General features: G+C 39.0%; 1 protein-coding gene across 2 annotated transcripts in view; it reads left to right on the forward strand.

Moving 5' to 3' along the window:
* Positions 1 to 15,612, forward strand: part of MAPRE1 (microtubule associated protein RP/EB family member 1) — a 28,550-nt gene extending 12,938 nt beyond the window's left edge. For both annotated transcript variants that reach the window (XM_039864077.1, XM_039864078.1), the window contains 4 exons: positions 2,455 to 2,662; positions 5,126 to 5,247; positions 12,110 to 12,262; positions 13,877 to 15,612. In XM_039864077.1, the coding sequence (XP_039720011.1) occupies positions 2,455 to 2,662; positions 5,126 to 5,247; positions 12,110 to 12,262; positions 13,877 to 13,933 (540 nt within the window). In that variant the 3' untranslated portion in view covers positions 13,934 to 15,612. The remainder of the gene's footprint in view (positions 1 to 2,454; positions 2,663 to 5,125; positions 5,248 to 12,109; positions 12,263 to 13,876) is intronic.
* Positions 15,613 to 20,001: the final 4,389 nt, after the last annotated feature.

Raw genomic sequence — 20,001 nt, forward strand, 5'->3', positions numbered from 1 at the left:
CCCTCCTACCCCCAGTTCCCTTGCTGTCTTTCTTCATCATTAAGTTAGTCACTCTGGAGGAATCAACCTATAAATCTGTACCTATAATTAAAAAAAAAATGTTACCATTTAATCCCTATTAATCTGAGATCTAACTCCTTTAATCTCTGGATTTACTTCTATTGTATACATATACCACATCATCTTTATCCATTCATCTGTTGACGGACACCTAGTTTGCACCCATATCTTGGCTATTGTAAACAGTGCTGTAACGAACATAGTTAAGTTTATTTACAGATATGAAAAGCTCAGGAAGACAGACATCTTAGAAAAAAAAAATTTAACCTATGGTATTAGCATACCATATGGTAGAATAAATAGTTCTAATAGAGAAGACTCTAGAAATAGTTTTATAAAAGATTAAGGTAAAAAGAAGATCCTTGCTGGTTGTTAAGAAGTTCCTACTTGCCCCCAAGGTTATTTGGAGGTACCAGAAACATGGTCCACCAGGCTTCCTTAGGACAAATATCCCTGTTTTACTGGGTAATAGATTATAGTCACATACTACATAACAATGTGGTCCTGTAAAATTATAACGGAGCTGAAATACTGTCACCAACTTAAGTTTTAGCCATCGTAATGTTGTAGCACAATGTATTGTTTATGGCGGTTCTGGTGTAAATAAATCTGCTCTGCCAGTTGTATAAAATTATAGTATATAGTACATACAGTTATGTACAGTACATAAAACTTGATAAGAAACGAGCATGTTACTGGTTTCTGTGTTTACTATACTTTTTCATTGTTTTAGAGTATTCTTTCTAATAAGAAAAATGTTTGCTGTAAAACAGCGTGCCATGTCATGCCAACAACAGTCTCATATCTCGTCTTTAACCTGTCTCTTGATTGTATCATTTTCCCTTGTGCTTCATTTAATCTCCTGTTCTGTACAGTAACATGCTGCACAGGCTTATAGTCTAGGGGCAGTAGGCTGTACCATCTAGATTTGTGTAAGTGCACTCAGATGTTTGTACAATGACAAAATTGCCTAACGATGTACTTCTCAGCACACAGCATCATTGTTAAGTGATGCATAACCGTATTGCAAAATTAAGCAGCCTCCCCCCTCAACACACATAATTAGAAACCATTTTTAAGCCATTTTTGTGGAGGAAACATTTTTTTCAGTATTTTTAAATAATCACCCCCTAATTATCTTGCTGGTGTGTTTATCTGGTTTTTATTTACTTTGAAATCAGTCAGTCTTTATTTTAGTTTTGTCTTTGTACAGTGTTGTACAATGTATAAGTAGGTACCCCAAATATGCATTTGTATTGTAAGAATTTCTTTTAGTTACCAGGCATAATTTTAAGAACTAGGTGTAGCTTTTTATGTACAATAATTTTTCTCTTTCTTTTTATGGAATTTTATTTTTCGAGTAAGGAAAAAGTTCAAAGTATACAAAAGTAGAGAGTAGTGCAGAGATCTTCCATGTGCCTCAACAATTACCAACTCATGGCTGGTTTTGTTGCAGCTGCACCTATACACCCTACCTCTTGTCTGGTTGTATTCCTGGGTTATTTTCAAATGAGTTCCAGACATAACATTTTATTTGTAAACATTTCACTGTCATACAAAGTAACTTTTAAAAATTATGTTTACTTAAAGGGGCGGATATAGTTCAGATTAATATGTATATTCTCTTTTACAAAAATAGTATTGCAACTGGAATCCTTGAAGAGTTAAAAGATAGTTAAGCTCTGGCCAACAGTTTAACAAGTTGAATACTTGATAACGCAATATTCTTGTATAATAAAAAAACTTACAGAGTCCATAAAGTGTGTTTTAATAGCATTGGAATTACTTGAAAAACATACCATTTTGAAAAAATCTGTCCTAGGACAGATTCTGCACCTCGACCTATTATTTCTTTTTCTCTCTCTCTCTCAATCTCTCTCTCTCTCTTTAAATTAAAAAAAATATTTTTATTTTTTAAAAAATTTTTATTTTTTATGGTGACATTGGTTAATTGACTTATTTTTAAGACAATTTTCTTTAACACAGTTCTTTGTGGATACCTGTAGTTATTTTGTACTTTAGATTTTATACTTTGTGACAGACACTGTAGCCATGCAAGTTACATGGGAGGTTTACTCTTTATAGTGGAATGAGATGTCTTAGGATGCGTTTGGAAGTGTGTATGGGACTTACATACGATACTTGTTCTTTTGCATTTCTGATTCCTTTTGTTGAATTCGGAGGGGGTTTGGCAGGTGGAGGTACTCTACGGAAGGCAAACTGAGTGAAACTTGCTCTATAATCTTCCAGGGGCTTACTTAGCACTAATTCTTGCCTCTAAACTATTTTTTTCTCCTCTTGGCAGAGCTTTATAATGATTCGATGCATGGACACATTTGTTGCTTGCCAAAAACCTCTTGCTTTGGGCTAAACAATCTTGATCTTTCTCTGCAGATAATTCCTGTGGACAAATTAGTAAAAGGAAAGTTTCAGGACAATTTTGAATTCGTTCAGTGGTTCAAGAAGTTTTTTGATGCAAACTATGATGGAAAAGACTATGACCCTGTAGCTGCCAGACAAGGTCAAGAAACTGCAGTGGCTCCCTCCCTTGTTGCTCCAGCTCTGAACAAACCGAAGAAACCTCTCAGCTCTAGCAGTGCAGGTAAAAAAACAAACATCATTTCCAAATAATAATATTCCAGGTCTTCATTCATTCATTCAGCCAGAACTTTTTGAGTAGCCATAGGCTTAGATAACTTAAGGAGGCTAATCCCAGCCATGTGGCAAGAGCATGGAGTGTGTCATTAGGCAGATTGGTGTTTGCCTTTAAGTTTCTGTAGCCCTGTGTAAGCCACTTCACCTCAGCTCCACAGTTTTCTTCCTCTGTAAAATGGAAATTTCAGTACTTGTCCCAGAGTTATTTTTGAGGCATGAATGAGCTACTGTGTGCAGTTTTGCCAACACTCTTTAGTTGTGTGGAATAGAAGCCCCTCAGGTTAGCTCACATAAACAAGAGCTTTAGTTAGGACAGAAGGGCGTTTCACAAAACCCTAGGATGGGAAAGTTAAAACCAGACTTAAGCTCCAAGGAATTGAAGGAGCTTTCTAGGTTTCTCAGGGACTGCTCTTGGCTCTCTACATCATCATTCTGTCTGCAGGGCAGCTTCCTGTGCTTACTTACGGCTTCCTTGCCCTTCTCAGAACTTCAGCTGCTATGTGGCTTTGGCTTTCTGTGATACCAGCAGAATTTGGGAGGCAGGGAGGCTGTTTTTAGAGACCTTCTAAAAGATCTTGGCTGGGTAGGTTTCCAAAAATGTGTTTACAGTAGTATATTCATAGAATATACCTATACTTTGGGGCAGGGTGGATGTTCTACAGATGCTCACTCTTTTTTGCGCAGAAGGTGTCAAGAACATTAGTTAAGGTCCCATAGTACCTTGAGAAGCTGATCCATTTGGTAGGTAAAGAGGACATTGAGTACTTCTTAATTGTTGCATCTTTATTGAGATACAATTCACATGCCATACAATTTACCCATTTAAAGTGTACAGTTCAGTGGTTTTTTAATATATTCACAGGTATGTTAGACTATCACCACAATCAGTTTTAGAATATTTTTGTTATGCCAGAAAGGAACCTGATATGTGCCCAAAGCATTTCTGTCCCATTTTCCCCAAACTCGCCTCCCCACAGCCATAGGCAACCACCAACCTACATTCTGTCTTATAGGTTTACTTAGTCCGAGCATTTCATATGAATGGGATCATAGACTATGTGGTCTTTTGTGTCTGGCCTTTTTTTCATTTAGTGTTTTCAACATTTATTCATGTTGTATCATGTATCAGTAGTTCTTTCCTTTTTATGGGTAAATATTCCATTGTATGACTAACTATACTACATTTTTTTTATTCATCAGTTGATCATTTGTGTTGTTTCCACTTTTTAGCTGTTATAAATAATACTGCTGTGAACATTCCTATACAAGTTTCCGTGAGGACATATGTTTTCATTTCTCTTGGTTATATATCCAAGAGTATATACGCTAGGAGCAGAGTTCTTGGGTCATATGGTAACTCTCAGTTTAACTTTTGCACACCTTTTTCTAAAGCGGCGGCACCATTTTGTATTCCCATCAGAGTATATGAGGGTTCCAGTTTCTCCAGTATTGAGAACTTTTATTTCTTAGCTATTTAGAATAGGGAACTACATAGATCATCCTGTGCATTTCACATTTCATATGTGGCTAACAGGCAGGCAGAGATTTGCATTAAGCATTTAGTCTTCGAGATAAACATACTAGAGATGATACTAGAGATTATCCAGAAGAAATGCTTGTTATTGTAGGTGACAGGCTTTACAGTTATTGAATAATTTGGGGTATCAGGAACATCAGATATTTCTACGCCTGGCATAATATATAAGCTTTACAAGATGAATGAATAAAATCATGAATGATACATTTGCCTTGAGGTAGCCCAGTCTTGATTATTTTAACTTGTAGATAGATTGGCCCCTTTACTACTTTTTTGTTGTCTTTCTGCTGTTGCTATTGAGAAAAGGTTGTAAATCCTAGTCAGTGTGCTGCTTTTCTCTCCTAACCCTTCTAAATACTTTCTAAAAGGTGAGGAAGATAAGAGTTTTGAAGTAATTAGTTGTAAGAGTAGTCTTTACCATCCTACCCTTCACAATCCAAGGAGCACGAGTTTCTGAGCTAGGAGGCGCCATACTTTGCAGGCAGGTAACTGTGAGTACTTGGCAACAACTGGGACTGAGCTCACCCCTGGTGTGAAGTTTATCTTTGTGCCATGAAGCTGCCTTGCTGGTAGCTTTGGTTGGTAGATCAACTGTATGTGCCTTTCAGATGATAGCTCCAGTCACCCCAGCAGCAAAAAGACTTAACTTCTGGCATAAGAGATTGTGGCTGAAATTGATACTTAACTTTGCTGCCAGGACAAAAAATCACTTTGGGCACACTTGGGGGTGTTGTCATGCATGCTGGGCTCTCCACATTGGGTCCCTTCACTGCATTACAGTGGAGGGTAGTTGGTCACAACCTTTTCTTATTGTCTGGTGGATTCTTTTTTGTCTTGAAATTTCTCCTTTTAAGACCTCTGCCCGTCTTTCAGCTCCACAGAGGCCCATTGCAACACACAGAACTACTGCAACCCCTAAGGCTGGCCCGGGTGTGGTGCGAAAGAATCCTGGTGTGGGCAATGGGGATGACGAAGCAGCCGAACTGATGCAACAGGTAGGCCCCTCCTGTGTCCAAGATGGGAGTCACCTCAGGGCAAAGGACACTTGCTGCACTGACCAGGGGAGGCCTGTCCGTGTTCTTGTAGGAAGACCTGCTTTGTCTGCTTGCTGAAGCAGTCCCTGTTAAGACATGTGTGAGCACGTTGGGTGGTGTGGGCAGCGTGAGCATGCGGATGGAAGTGGAAGAGAGGGGTCAGGCATTTCTGAGATCTGTTAGTGTGACGAACCAGCGTCTTGAGTTTGGAAACCCACCTATGCAATAGGACTCTGTCGAATGTCTGGAATGCTGTGAGCATTCTGTGGGATTTAGAGTGTCTCTTGAATTTTGGCTCTGTCAAAAGGTGGAGAGTTTTTTTCTGAATAATTAAAGATTTCACAGTTACCCTGCTGAAATCTTGGGTCATTAGACATTCAGGATGAGGGTGGAACTGATATGAAAAGCGTTTTGCGCTTCTGTTCTTAATAGGTCAGCGATGTGAAACGTCTTCAGGGTTAGTTATTATCCTGATGGTACTCGTCAGAGATTTCTGGATCAGAACAAATTTTAGACTTTTAGACATTTTCTCACTAATCCTTCTAGTTGTTTATTTGTTTGCTTTTGGGTGATTCTCTTGGTTAATCCGAGTTTTAAAATTGGGGATGCCGTGATTCCGGTGAGTTTGGGATTGAACCCTTTTACTTTCCTAAAGGCCAAGTCTTAAAACCTGGGTGACATGGCCTCACTTTAATCCACAACCTCTTGTGACCTAAGCCCTCCTCCTAGATCAGGACAGAAGAGACTGCCCAAAGATTTTTGTTTTATTTTTATTCTACCATCTATATGTGACCCACAGTCCTAGGTGCCTTGAGACTGGGTCACCATCCCCATTACTGTGGCTGCCTTGAGCACCCTCTGGGTGCTGTCATTTAAGTCCTAGAGAATAAGGATTTTTTTCCTGTAACTGTTGGTTTCCAGGCCCGCAAGTACTCAGGAAGCAATCTCAGAAAAATAGAGTTGTTAATGGTGAGGGTAGGTGGCCAGCACAGAGTTGTAGATGTAGTGGGTTCTATGGGACCTTGCTCTTGGCTCAGCTATTGTCCTGTGTGATAGAGCACACACTTTGGATTGCATAGATATGGGGGTTGTCCTGGTTCTGCCACTTATCTCTATTCAGGAAAAGTCAATTAACAACTCTCTGAACTTACTGCCTCACTTGAAGTAAGGCTACTACTTCACTCATGGTAACTGAGCAATTTACATGAGCTGTTATGTCAAGTGCCTGGAATGGTGTTGGGATAAAAGGGATAGTGGCAGTAGATAAAAGACAGTTGTGGTTATTAGGGTTCCTGTCCGTTGTCTTGATAGAGATAGGTCCAGAAGTGTTTTTTAAAAGTTCATAGGATTTTTTTTCATGTGAAATATGTACACAAGTATTAATAATTATATGGAATAGGTGAATATCAATAACAAAAATAGCTAACATTTTTAGAGTACATATGCCATGACACTATTAAGCACTTTAATTTCACTTTTGCATGAGCCCTGTGAGGTTTTACAAGAAAGACAGTGTGGCTCGGAGTGGTTAAGTAACTTGAGCTGGGGGTCGAACCCAGCTCATACCCAGCTGGTTCAGCCCTGTTTCAGAAGTACTTTGGCCTGCACAGGGTTTTAATTTTTAATTTTTTTTTTTTTTTTTTTTTTTTTTTTTTTAATATGAAGGAGTTTAGATTTTCTCCAGGTTGCCAGAGTCTTTCCCACACCCTGTTACTGACTCCTTTGGCTCATGACATGATCTTTCTGGCCCCTGAAAGTATTTGAATTTGTGGCCGTTGACAAAGGCGTGTGAAGGTCTGGAGGACACAACCAGTATGGGAAATAAGAGCCAGATGGGCTCGTTAGAGTAAGGCAAGAAGAATGAATTCTATTCAAATTACCTTGTAGTGTTCATATTCTAGGGAGATCTTCAGTGATTCCACACTCTTCACTCATCCTGGAGAAATTTACTTTTAGTTGATTTTAGTCCAAAGCAGCAGTGTTCAATAGAAATAGAATGTGAACCAGAAAGGTGAGGCATATGTATAATTTGAAGTTTCTAGTAGCCACATTATAAAAAGTAAACAATAGATCAGATTAACTCTAATAATACATTATCCAATATATCCAAAATATTATCATTCTAACGTATAATCAATACAAATAATTGTCAGATGAAATGTTTTACATTTGAAGACTGTACTAGGTCATCAAAATCCAGTGTGTATTTAATGTTTACAGCCCGTCTCATTTTAAGAGCCACATTTTAAGGGCTCAAATAGCCACATGTGTCTCAGCTACCAGACTGGCCAGTGCAGGTTCTAAGCATTCGTTGGTTATAGGTATTACTTTACTACAAGAGAAGGTTCTAAGAGTGACACGTGCTAGCCACAGATTTTTAATAATCTCATAAGTAAGCACTGGGAGGAATGCCAAGTGAAAGCCAGTGACTTAGTGAATACTTATTGAGAGTTTCTTATGGCTATATAGTTATTGATTGATAGCAAGGAAGAATGCTGCTTTGGCCTTGTAGGTGGGGCCCAGAAGACTGGCTTCTGGAGCCCTGGATAGTCTGTAGGCCAGAGAAGGTTTTAACGGGTTAGGAGGGAATCACTAATGAAATATGAGTATATAGATGGACGCCAAAGTAGTGTACCTTTTAAAGCTCTTTTGGCTTCCCTTTCCTCCTCAGTCACTGAGGTGATTAGAAGGCCTCTTAGGTTCTTGGATCTTGGCGCCAAAGATCCAAGGCAGCTTCCTGCTGTTGGGGTTGATCACCTCTTCCCCTTCTATCCCCTTTTTTTCACTGCGGGGCTAACTGATAGTTTAAGGAAAGGCAACCAACCAGCAGCAGTTAAAGCAGGGGTGGTGAGAATGGGGAAAAATGAATGATTTAGTTTTTCTGGCTACTAGGTGATGGTAGTAACTATTGAAATTTTCAGTTATTTTTAAACATGTTTTCCGTGTTTGGTAAAAGAATAATGGAAGGGTGTCTAGAACCTTGATTCTGGTTTGGTCTGTCTAGGTCTCTGATGATGAATATTGATGTTAAGTGTTCTACAGAATTGTCCAGCAGGTCCAGTCACCTGCTCCTCATCTCTGGATGTTGCTGCCTTTTTTTTTTTTTTCCCCATTTTATTTTATTATTAGATTCAAGATATGTAGTAGTACATTGGTTAGACATTATATAGTTTATAAAATGATTTCCCTAATTGCTCTTTCTCTCCTCTGGCTCTCCACCTAGCCATTACATTAATGCCCACTGCATTCCCTATGCCGTGCTCCCTATACCCCATGACCATCTATCAACTACTAATTTGTACTTCTTTAACCCTTCACTCCTTTCTCCCAGCCCCTGAATCCCCTCCCCTCTGGCCGTCGCCAGATTGTCCTCTATATTTGTGAGTCGATTTTTCGTTAGTTTGTTCTTTTTGTTCCTTAGATTTTGCATATAAGTGAAATCACATAGTATTTATCTGTGTCTGTCTTATTTCATTCAACATAACAACCTCTATGTCCATGCATGTCGTTGCAAATGGTAAGATTTCATTTTTTTTTTTAATGGCTGAGTAATAGTCCATTGTATATATGAACCATAACTTCTTTATCTAATCATCTGTTGATGGGCATTTAGGTTGCTTTCATATTTTGGCTATTGTAAGTTGTGCTGCTATGAACATAGGGATGCATAGATCTTTATGAATTATTGTTTTGGTTTTCTTTGGATAAATACCCAGACGTGCAATTGCTGTGTCAAAAGGGATATCCATTTTTAATTTTTTGAGAAACCTCCAGACTGTTTCTATAGTGGCTGTACCAATTTGCAATCCCACTAACAAGTGTATGAGAGTTCCCTTTTCTCCACATCCTCGCCAACACTTGTTGTTTGATTTATTGATGATAACCATTCTAACAGGTGTGAGGTGATATCTCATCGTGGTTTTAATTTTCATCTCTCTAATGATTAGTGACCTTGAGCATCTTTTTATATGTCTGTTGACCATCTGTATTTCCTCTTTGGAGAAATATACCTTCAGGTCTTCTGCCCATTTTTTAATTGGGTTGTTTTTGTTGTTGAGTTGTATGAGTTCTTTATGTATTTTGGATATTAACCTCTTACCAGATGTATCATAAGTGAATATCTTCTCTTCAGTCAGTTATCTTTTTGTTTTGTTGATGGTTTCCTTTGCTGTACAAAAACTTTTTAGTTTGATGTAGTCTCATTCGTTTATTTTTTCTTTTGTTTACCTTGCCTGAGGCGAATATTCAGAAAGAAATGACTGTCAGGGATGATAGTGCCTACGTTTTCTTCTAGAAGTTTTATGGTTTCGGTCTTAACATTTAAGTGTTTAATCCATTTTGAGTCTATTCTTGTATACAGTGTAAGAAGGTAGTCCAGCTTCTTTTTTTTTTTTCACATGTATTTGTCCAATTTTCCCAGCACCATTTATTGAAGCAACCGTCTTTACCCTATTGTATATTCTTGCCTCTTTTTTCATATGTTAAGTGAGCACATAGGCATGGATTTATTTTGGGGCTCTCTATTCTGTTCCATTGATCAATGTATCTGTTTTTATGCCACCATCGATCAATGTATCTGTTTTTATGCCAGTACCATGCTGTTTTGATTAGTCGCCTTGTAGTATAGTTTGACGTCAGGTAGTGTGATACCTCCAATTTTTTGTCCTTCTTTCTCAAGATTGCCGTGGCTATTTGGGGCCTTTTATGGTTCCATATAAATTTTAGGATTATTTGTTCTAGCTTTCTGAAAAATGCCGTTGGTATTTTGCTCAGGATTGCATTGAATCTGTAGATTGCTTTGGGTAGTATGGCCATTTTAATGATGTTGATTCTTTCTATCCACGAGCACGGTATATGCTTCCATTTATTTGTATCTTCTTCAATTTCTGTTTTCAATGACTTACAATTTTCTGAGAATAGGCCTTTTACCTCCTTGGATGATTTGATTCCCAGGTATTTTATAGTTTTAGATGCAATTGTAAATGGGATTCGTTTCTTTTTCTTTTCTTTTTTTTATATATTTTTTAAATGATTTTTTTTTAACACCTACAGCACCTGGTCTTCCTAAGTGGTCTCCCATTCAAGTACTAACCAGGCCCGACCTTGCTTAGCTTCCGAGATCAGACAGGATTGTTTTCTTAATTTCTCTTTCCAAAAGTTCATCATTGGTATATAAAAATGCCACTGACTTCTGAATATTAATTTTGTATTCTGCTATTTTCCTGAGTAATTGATCAGTTCTAACAGTTTTTTGGTGGAATCTTTAGGGTTCTCTATATATAGTATCATGTCATTCACAAATAATGAGAATTTTACTTCTTCCTTCCCAATTCGGATACTTTTTGTTTCTCTTTTTTGTCTTATTGCTGTGGCTAAGACTTCCAGAACAATGTTGTAGAGCAGTGGCGAAAGTGCGCATCCTTGTCTTGTTCATGATCTTAAGGAAGATGCTTTTAGCCTTTCCCCATTGAGTATGATGTTAGCTGTAGGTTTGTCATATATGGCCTTTATTATGTTGAGGTATGTTCCCTCTACTCTCACTTTGCTGAGAGTTTTTATTGGCTGTTTCTTGATTGCATGTTATGAACGGGGAGTTTCCTTCCACCTGGGATGGGATTTGATCTGTGGTTATGTCTGGCTTTTTCATCAGGCTGTGGGGAGACTAGATGAGCTGTTCGCTTCAGTTTTTCCAGCTATACTTTAAGAAGGTCAGACTAAATTTCTGTGCTGCTGTCTGGCTCTCAGAAATTCCTGTTACACAAATTGTTCTTAGCTGCTGCACCTTTGATTTCCTGGCTTGGCTTTCCACATGGGCCCTAGTCTTTGAGTCTCGTGAAGATTTTATGCTCCATGGTATGCCTTATAATTTGCATCGAGTGAGAGTTAAAGGGAATTCACATCATAGATTTGAGTACACTTGAATGAAGATGCACCATGCTTAAAATACACAATGGACTAACTGAGAGAATTGTTATTTTTATTACTCTTGGCTAGATAGAGTCCTAGCCTAAGCACTGAGATTGATTTTTTCATTGCCCCTTTGTAGAAATTAGAACCCGTCAGTGGAGCTCCTGAAGGCTCCTATAGCATGTCTGATGAGGGGACAATATGCTCAATGGAAGGAGCTTGGCAGTGGAATGTGGTGGGGTCTTCTGTCTGCCTCTGCTGGCTTCCTTCCCTTCTCAGACTCTCTTGGGAAGGAGATAGGTATGAGGACCATCTCCTCAGATGATGCTTTTCTTTTGAGTCATGGATTGCCCCTGATCCCCAACATATGGGTGGGGGGAGTGGTGGAGGGAAAGAACCATTGAGTTTTCCATGCCCAAGCCTCCCTTGTCCTTACTGTCTTCGTCTAGTATTAGTTATCTTCAGCTAGTCTTCCCATCCTGCTGTTTCTACCTTGCTCCCCTGGACCAGACCCTCTCTTTCCATTGACCTCCACATGCAGAAAGACCTGAACTCGATTGACCATTGCCTTGGTAAAGATTTAATTCATGACTGTTAGTCACCCTGTTGGGTTGGACTTTGCTTCTCTATTTGTCTCAGGCTTTCATGGTTTTTCCTCCTAAATCTTTTCTCAGTCCCCGAGAAGTTCCTGCATGTTTCATGGTATAGCCTGCCCTTTCCTGGGAATTATTATAGTTAAGCTGGCCATGAACAAGCCCATGTTATTTATCTGGGGCTGAAGAAAATTGACATTAAAGTGGGTTTTTGTCCATGTTAGAGAGCTCGATGAAAGACCACATTTCCTTTGTGTTAGAAGTTTGTTTTGATACTGGTACACGAATGCCAGGTGTCTCACCCTTTTTATTGTCTTGTGCAGGTCAACGTATTGAAACTTACCGTTGAAGACTTGGAGAAAGAGAGAGACTTCTACTTTGGAAAGCTAAGGAACATTGAATTGATTTGCCAGGAGAATGAGGGGGAAAACAACCCTGTATTGCAGAGGATTGTGGACATTCTCTATGCCACAGATGTATGTGTTGACATGAGGATATTTTCTTGCCATTTTGCCACCTAAGAGAAAATGAATTTTATCTGGTGTTTTGGTAAACTCAGTGCTGATGCTTGTCGTGTTCTAGCATAGCATTCATCAAAGGACTTCATCTTTGATCCCTCAGAATCAGCCAGGGGCACCTCTGCCCAGCTTCGGCCTTTGTCTTGAGGTCCGTGTGCTTTTGAGGCCAGAATAGGACAAGGAGGTGCCTGGCTTGCCCTGCTTCTGTGGTTTGTGGCCACTGTTAGGTGATGAGTGCCACAAAATGTTCTTAACCCCACCATCCCCACTCCACCCTCCTGTAGCTTGGAACCCTTGGCCTATGTTGATGCCTCATTTCATCTGGGCTCCTGGCATGCCCTGGAGTACCAGACACATGTCTCCCTTTTGATATCTGCTGCCCGCAGCCATCAGAGGGTACCTTTGCTCCTCCTTCCCAGGAGTGGGCATGGTTACCATTCCCTCAGAGTGCTTTGTGGTCAAGTTTTTTTGAGATCCACGTGTATCTCACAACCGAATCTGCTCAGTTCATCATGCCATTAGCTGATCAGGGAAGACCGATTTCTCTTAGATTTGGGATTTGATATCTTGCTCTGTTCACTATTTAATGGATATATTTACTTAAAATTCTTCTACATGCCTTAGCAAGGTCTGTAGGATCAAACTATAGTATATGTCTAAGTGATTTGTAGCATGTGTAGCAGTATACAAATAATATTAATGCTGTTATTAACACTGTTCCCTAAACATAAGTGAATTTGGGACATTAAGACAAATGACTAAAAAGTTAACAGTTTGTTAAATAAATCCATATTTCAGGCTTGCTCTGTGCCAGATAATGAAAGTGAAGATGATGAATATAGGGGCCCTTTATTTAGACTGAGTATTATGTTAGTAGGGTCATATTTTAGGTAAATTCAGCTGTAGAGATTGTTAAAAAAATAAGATGATGGTTGAAAGGGAAGTCTAACTTTTATGTTAGTGTAGCCATTTGTACACGGCAGAGTGCCCAGGAGCGAGTGCGAGATGGGAGCCACGAATCTGCTGTTTTCCCCTGCCGCTGTTGTTGGTCATAGCTATTTTTGCACAGATGTTTATGTATAAATGAAACACCCACAACACTCCTAAGTAGCGTTTATGGTTCCTAAGTACGGCCAAAGGAAAAGCTGGCTGTGTAGACAATTTATCAAGAGGAGGTGCTATGGTATTGAACTTTATGGTGACTTCAGGGGTTTTTGAGGGTAACTTTTCTTTTTTAAAACAACTTGAGGTATAATGAACTGCACATATTTAAGTACAACTTGACATGTGAAATCATCATCGTAATCAAGAGAATGTGTACAGATCTGTCATCCCAGAATTTTGAGGGTAAATTTGATTATGTTCAGTTTTTTCCTTTAGTGAGATATGATTCCACTGCCTAAGTAATAAAATAGTGGTCCCCCGGCCTTGTGCCTTTAAATGCCAAGTGTGTGGTAGAGACAAGAAGAACCATTGACTTGATAGAGTTTAAATATGAAGGAAGCGAACCCACAGTAGAATCTGATCATTCGGTGTTGAGTAACAGCTTTCCTTCTCATTTTCCCATTTTAGGAAGGCTTTGTGATACCTGACGAAGGGGGTCCACAGGAGGAACAAGAAGAGTATTAACAGCCTGGACCAGCAGAGGAACGTTGGAATTTTTCACTCCAAATCATGTGCTTAACTGTAAAATACTCCCTTTTATTATTCTTAGAAGACTCACTGGTTTCTTTTCATAAGCAAAAAGTACCTCTTCTTAAAGTGCACTTTGCAGAAGTTTCACTCCTTTTCCAATAAGTTTGAGTTAGGAGCTTTTTACCTTGTAGCAGAGCAGTATTAACATCTAGTTGGTTCACCTAGGGAACAAAGAGGCTGACCATGGGGCTCACCGAATGGATACTGGTAACACTGATTACTGGAGAAGGTGTTTTTATGTGATATGCTGAGGTGGAGACCTCAGAGAAAATGTAAAGACTGATTTGAATTTTAAGCTAATGTGAAATCTTGGCAGAGAACGTTTTAATAAATAAATGCCTTAAGAGTATTTAAAATATGCTTCCATATTTCAAAATATAAAATGTAACCTGACGGGATTTTGTGTGTTCAACCTTGTGTCTGGAAAGGAAGGGCCAGACCTTGGAACCTTTGGAACCTGCTGTTCACAGGCCTTGCAGGGCAGCTTGAATCTTCACAGGCCTAACCTTGGCCCAGAAGGGAAGTTTAAAATGTTGCTCTGTAAAGCCGTGTGGTGTCCTTGATCAATTGCATCTCTGCTAGGAAGCAAGAGGCGTTGCCTGAATGAATAAGAGTATGTTTTAGTCCTGAGATGTTTGAGTTGAATAGCTCGATTTTCATTGAGCATTTCTCTGACGATTTTTCCAATTACCCCTGAAATTTCTATGTATTGTGTTTATTTTTGGGAAATGAGGTGTGTTCAGTTTTTAAATCTAACAACTACTTTTTGGGACTTGCCCACATCTCTGGGATTTGAATGGGGGTTGTGTCCCATTTTACTGTTTTTTTAAGTTTACATTTAACATATTTCTCTTCTCTGCTCCCCTTGCCCACTGGGGACTCCTCTTTGGCTCCTTAAAGTTTGCTGCTTAGAGTGGAAGTTCAGCAGGCAGGTGATCATGCTGCAAGTTCTTTCTGGACCTCTGGCAAAGGGAGTGACCAGTGAAGGCCATCGCTACCATGGGATCTGCAAGGCTGGGTGTTTTTGGTACCTGCTGTCCACAGCCTTCCACTGTTATCGGAATACTTTGCCAGTGCACTAATCTCTTTGGAGATAAAATTCGTTAGTGTGTTACTAAATGTTAATTTTCTTTTGCAGAAAATACAGTGCCATGTCTGAATTAATTATTAATATTTAAAATATTTCATTCCTTAACACTCCCTCATTTGCTTTGCCCACAGCCTATTCAGTTCCTTTGGCAGAATTCTGCAAAATGTGTGTCACCCACTACTGAGATTGTTCAGCCCCTGATGTATTTGTATTGATTTGTTTCTGGTGGTAGCTTGTCCTAAAATGTGTGTAGAAAGCCGGTATTTTATGATAAATTGTTGTGTAGTGCATGCTCTGTGTGGAATTCAGAGGAAAACCCAGATTCAGTGATTAACAATGCCAAAAATGCAAGTAACTAGCCATTGTTCAAATAACAGTGGTGCTATTTCTCTTTCGTGGCCTTTTAGACTTTTGTTGCCCTAAAATTCCATTTTATTGGGAACCATTTTCCACCTAGTCTTTCTTGACAGGGTTTTTTTCTACTTTAAACAGTTTCTAAATAAAATTCTGTATTTCAAGAGTGTCATGTCTTCTGAAATTTGTCTTGCCTTGGGTATTTTCTTTTAGGTTCAAATGATAAGGTATCGATGCTTCTTTCTTAAATTAGGACTGATCTTTTAAAAATCCTCAACTATTTTTTTCAAATGTGTTTATTCCTAAGCCTGTTCTTTTTGTTCTGTATTTTTCATATTACATTTCTTAGCTTCCTGCTGTTTTACGTTCTTATATTACTGTAAGAGGTCTTTCAGAGGTCCAAGGCTTGACGTAGCTGCTGTGAAGCCTTTTAGCTCGTTTCCTCCTGAGATACACAGCAGGACCATGGCGAGATACTTTCTTTTGGTCTGTTTTTTATTGAAGGTATGTTTCAAAGGCAGTGAACACCATCTTAATCTAGAAAATGAACCTGAAATTGTCACTATAAGAAATGAATTCAAAAGGAGACTTACTGCCATTTCAATATGAAATAAAGTTAAATGGGCAGAAGGCAGTTGTCTGTATTTTCTTCAGAGTAGTTAGCAAAATTATGGATGCTCTGTAAACCCAATTTGATTTCGACTAGGGTTACACTCACATTATTTCCTCTAGAAAATGGTATGATATCTTTTCTGAAATGTTTTGCACCTTCAGAAGGCATTTGACATCATGTGTGTTGCTAATCTACAAGAAGATAACCTCCGGGAGTGCATGGAGTTTGCGAAGATACTGTTAAGTAATGTCAACTGAGAAGTTACCTGGGAAGGAGTGAAGCTGATAACTGTGTGTACCTGTGATCTAAGTCTATTGACCTGGCTCTTTAGGCCGAGGTTAACTCAGGTTAGCCTGAGTTAGCCTGATGTGACTAACTCAGGTTAGGTCACTGGTGTGGTAAACTTGAATAAGCTGCTTGGTTTGCTTGGCAGGTCCTGTGTTGTGTGGAGGATAGGTAAACAAATAGGTTTTCTGGCTGGATATGGATCTAGAATTCACTCATGCTGTTGGTCCTCAAACTGATGGGCTTCAGAATCACCTGGGGAACTTGATTGACATAATATATTTTGAAAGTCCATCCCCAGAAATTCCAAGTCAGGAAGGAGATGGAAAGTCTTCATTTACTGTGTACCTCAGGTGACCTGGGCTTGATGTAGTCCTTAGACCTAGACTTAGCAAGTTTCAGGTCTAATTCTGGCTGGGGTGAATTAGTCCTTGCAGGTCCCTTCTGACTTTGTAACTCGAGCTAATCAACGTGTTGTTTTTTATTTCTGACCTGGAAAACAGGGATGACGGCCTTGGCTGAAGTGCCTCCCTCACTGGGTGCTTGTTGGGATCAGAATGAACTGACAAAGCAAACATGATGTTAGACAGTGGCTTCTAACATGGCTGCTTCAGATCAGTCCGAAATTCTGTTTCTAGATAAGAAAATCTTAGGGCAGAGTTTTTGTATCCTGAGAATTTAGGAGGACATTCCTTAAGGTAGGCTTTGAGTATTTTGTAAAATAAGAAAATAATGTCCCCCTCCCATCCCCCCTCCCCCAGCTTGGTGATATTTTAGAGCCCAGCTCCTTTCAGTTTTCAGACTATGATTTTCACCATTTCCCCCCAAATGAGATCAAGGTCTAAACACATTTCACTATTTTCTTTTAAATGAAGATTCAGTGATTTAATAATTCAGATTCACTGACTTAAAAAATTGTATTTCCTTCAAGAATGTAACATGCTGTTGGAAAGGGAGCAGTTTTCTTTTTGCTATAACCAAAGAGATTAGAGAGGTTTTCCTTTAAGGATCATTTTCCAAGATTTGGTATGAGGAGCTCCTTTTGTGATGTTTACCATAGTCCGCAAACAAAACCCTAGGCATAAGCCTGCTCAGCCTAATCAGATTAGCTTGCTAGTACATGGGTGACCCAAATCTGACTGCTGTCAACAGAGAGTGGAAATAATTGCTTTGAACCAAGCTGAACCTGAGCCTGTGGTCATTGTGTGTAAATAACCAGTCATTGTGCTGGTCTGGCACTGTTGCTGTTGATTTAAAATTACACATTCCACTTACTAAATTTTAAAACCAGATGAGTTTATATTTATTTCTGACACTTGCTGCTTTTTTCTTAGAGTTTTCATGTGTGAGGATATAACTGAGCATGCAGATTCCTTGTCTGCAAGAAAGCCCACAGAGGGCTTCTGTACTTTTACATTGAACTTGACTAGTTAGAACCATTAACCCAGATGACTTCAACCAGATTGTTATGCAACTTTAACTTGTGAAGGTCTCTTTCCCTTTTGGCTCAATCTGGATTGGGAATTAATGTTACCTTAGTCTTTAGAGCACAGAAACTTTCTGTTGAGGTTGTGGTTAGGTAGCTTCATTCATTTGATTATCTAGGTAAGCAGGTCTAGCCTTAGAGTTGGGTTTCTAGGCTCCTTAATCCAGGACCTTAAATTCTACTTTATATATACATATAATTAAATTTTAAATCTGTGTTTTCTTTTGGAGGCCTTGAGGTTCTGAAATACAAAATGAAAATAGTGTTCACAGACATGTTTCTGTGGATGGGGAGAGGCAAATCTGGCCTGTGACCATTTGAAAGCAAACCAGGTTAGCCACCAAAGCCTGGATCTTTGTGTCAAGAGATTTAGGATTGCAAAGTGATCTCTCAGCAGTTTGGAATTCTGTGAGATGCCTTACCTTAAAAATTAAAAATTTTTTCTCTTGTATCTTTTTCCTGGTTTACTTTGAATGGTTTTCATAGTCAGCAAGAATTGTTGGTGAGGCTAGGCTGGATGCAGGTATGAGGAAGAGGAAGAGTAATCTATTCCATTTCCTGCCATCTTTAACTTCCTGTTTTAGTGGTAGAAAGATTTGGGAAGCTGGTAGGTGAGTTTCAGTCCATCAGGGAAAGTCTTAACAAAGCTGGCTTTATGGCAGTAATTAGTTTCCATTGGGAACAGATGTCTCTAAGATTTGGCCTTAATGGATGATTCACAAATTGCAGTGTAGACTATTAAAGTCCAAGGTCAAGCATACAAGCTGGGTAGACAGAATATATAAAGGAATCATGTGGCTAGAGCCATTCTCCGGTCTTTACCAAAATGAACAAAGAAGACCGATGTCCCTGGTCAGGAGGCCAAGGACCAGGAGTTGAGACTAGGTCCTCCTCCAGGCCCTGCTTCCCCAATCTGCAGAGTATGGCTCTTCATTGGTTCAGGGAGGAGATGAGTGAGGCTAGTTTCCTCCCAGGTCCTTTCTGGGCCAGAAAAAGTTACTTAGGTCGTAAAAGCCAGTAGGATATTGGAGCAGGAAAGAGTCGGGGAGTGCCCAATAAGAAAAGCACAACGTTTCTCAGCATCAACTACATTTTACATGAGAGATTTTGAAAAAATTCTCACAATGAAATTGTGATGTGTTTTAATAAAAGTTTTGACTCTAAAAGTAGAGGCTTTGACAGAAGTAACAAATATTTCAACAAATGTGTTTGGCTTTTTTTCTACAGGCTGCAAGCTGCAGTGAGAGATTTGCTAACATCCATCCCCAAATGCCATTTTAGTTCAAGAATCTAGATGTATTGTACCCATGTCTTTTGTGGTGTATCCTAGTCTAAGCTTGAGCGACATTCAGGTTTCTTTCCTTGCTTGCCTCACAGTTGTTTTATCATGTTGCTATTTATATCTCGTAATGGGGCCCATTTATGTATTTTAAGTACTAGTGATTTTAAGGTCCAGCATACCTCAGTCACCTGGATTTCAGCGTTCTAAAGGTTTCTAACCTGATAGTGCTATTTCGGGGGTATTTTGTATATTTTTCTACAAAATAACGTGAGTTAAATGTGTAATTACATATGACTACTGTTTTTACTTTGATATTTTAAACCCTGCTTGGAAAAATGGAATGAACTATCTGTTTTTTACAGGTAGTCATAGGCTGTCCCAGCTCGTTCCTGTGTGTGTACCTCTCTCCCTATTAATTGGAAAGGCTGAGAGAAGAAATAATAATTCAGCGTTGAACGAAATAATTATTTTAAAAAATTTCCTAAGCATTTTTAACTCTAACCTAATATTTTCCCTCCAATCTTTAAGAAGTGCTTTTTTTTTTTTTCTTTCTTATTTTGGGAAGGAAATGGGTAAGTAGCCACATTGACAATTTACCTTTTTCTTGACTCATGATATTTTGAAATCTGTCTCGTTTGTTCATGTTTGAAAAAGAAAAAGCCTCTGTTCTTGGTTATCAGGTTGGATCTTAAATTTTTTGAAAAATTTATGTAAAAGCTGTGAAGGATACAATTTTTTTAAAACTTCACTGAGGGATAATTGACGCATGTAGTTGTATATTAGGATACAAGTTTGATGTTTTAAAACCCATAGCGGTAAAACCGAAGAGAGGACAGCGTTGGCATCGCTGTTCAGTGGAGTGGAGGTGCCTTTCTTGGAGCAGTTAACTGCT

The sequence above is a fragment of the Pteropus medius genome, unplaced genomic scaffold, assembly GCF_902729225.1.
Source record: "Pteropus medius unplaced genomic scaffold, Ma_sr-lr_union100, whole genome shotgun sequence".
Lineage (NCBI taxonomy): Eukaryota > Metazoa > Chordata > Mammalia > Chiroptera > Pteropodidae > Pteropus > Pteropus medius.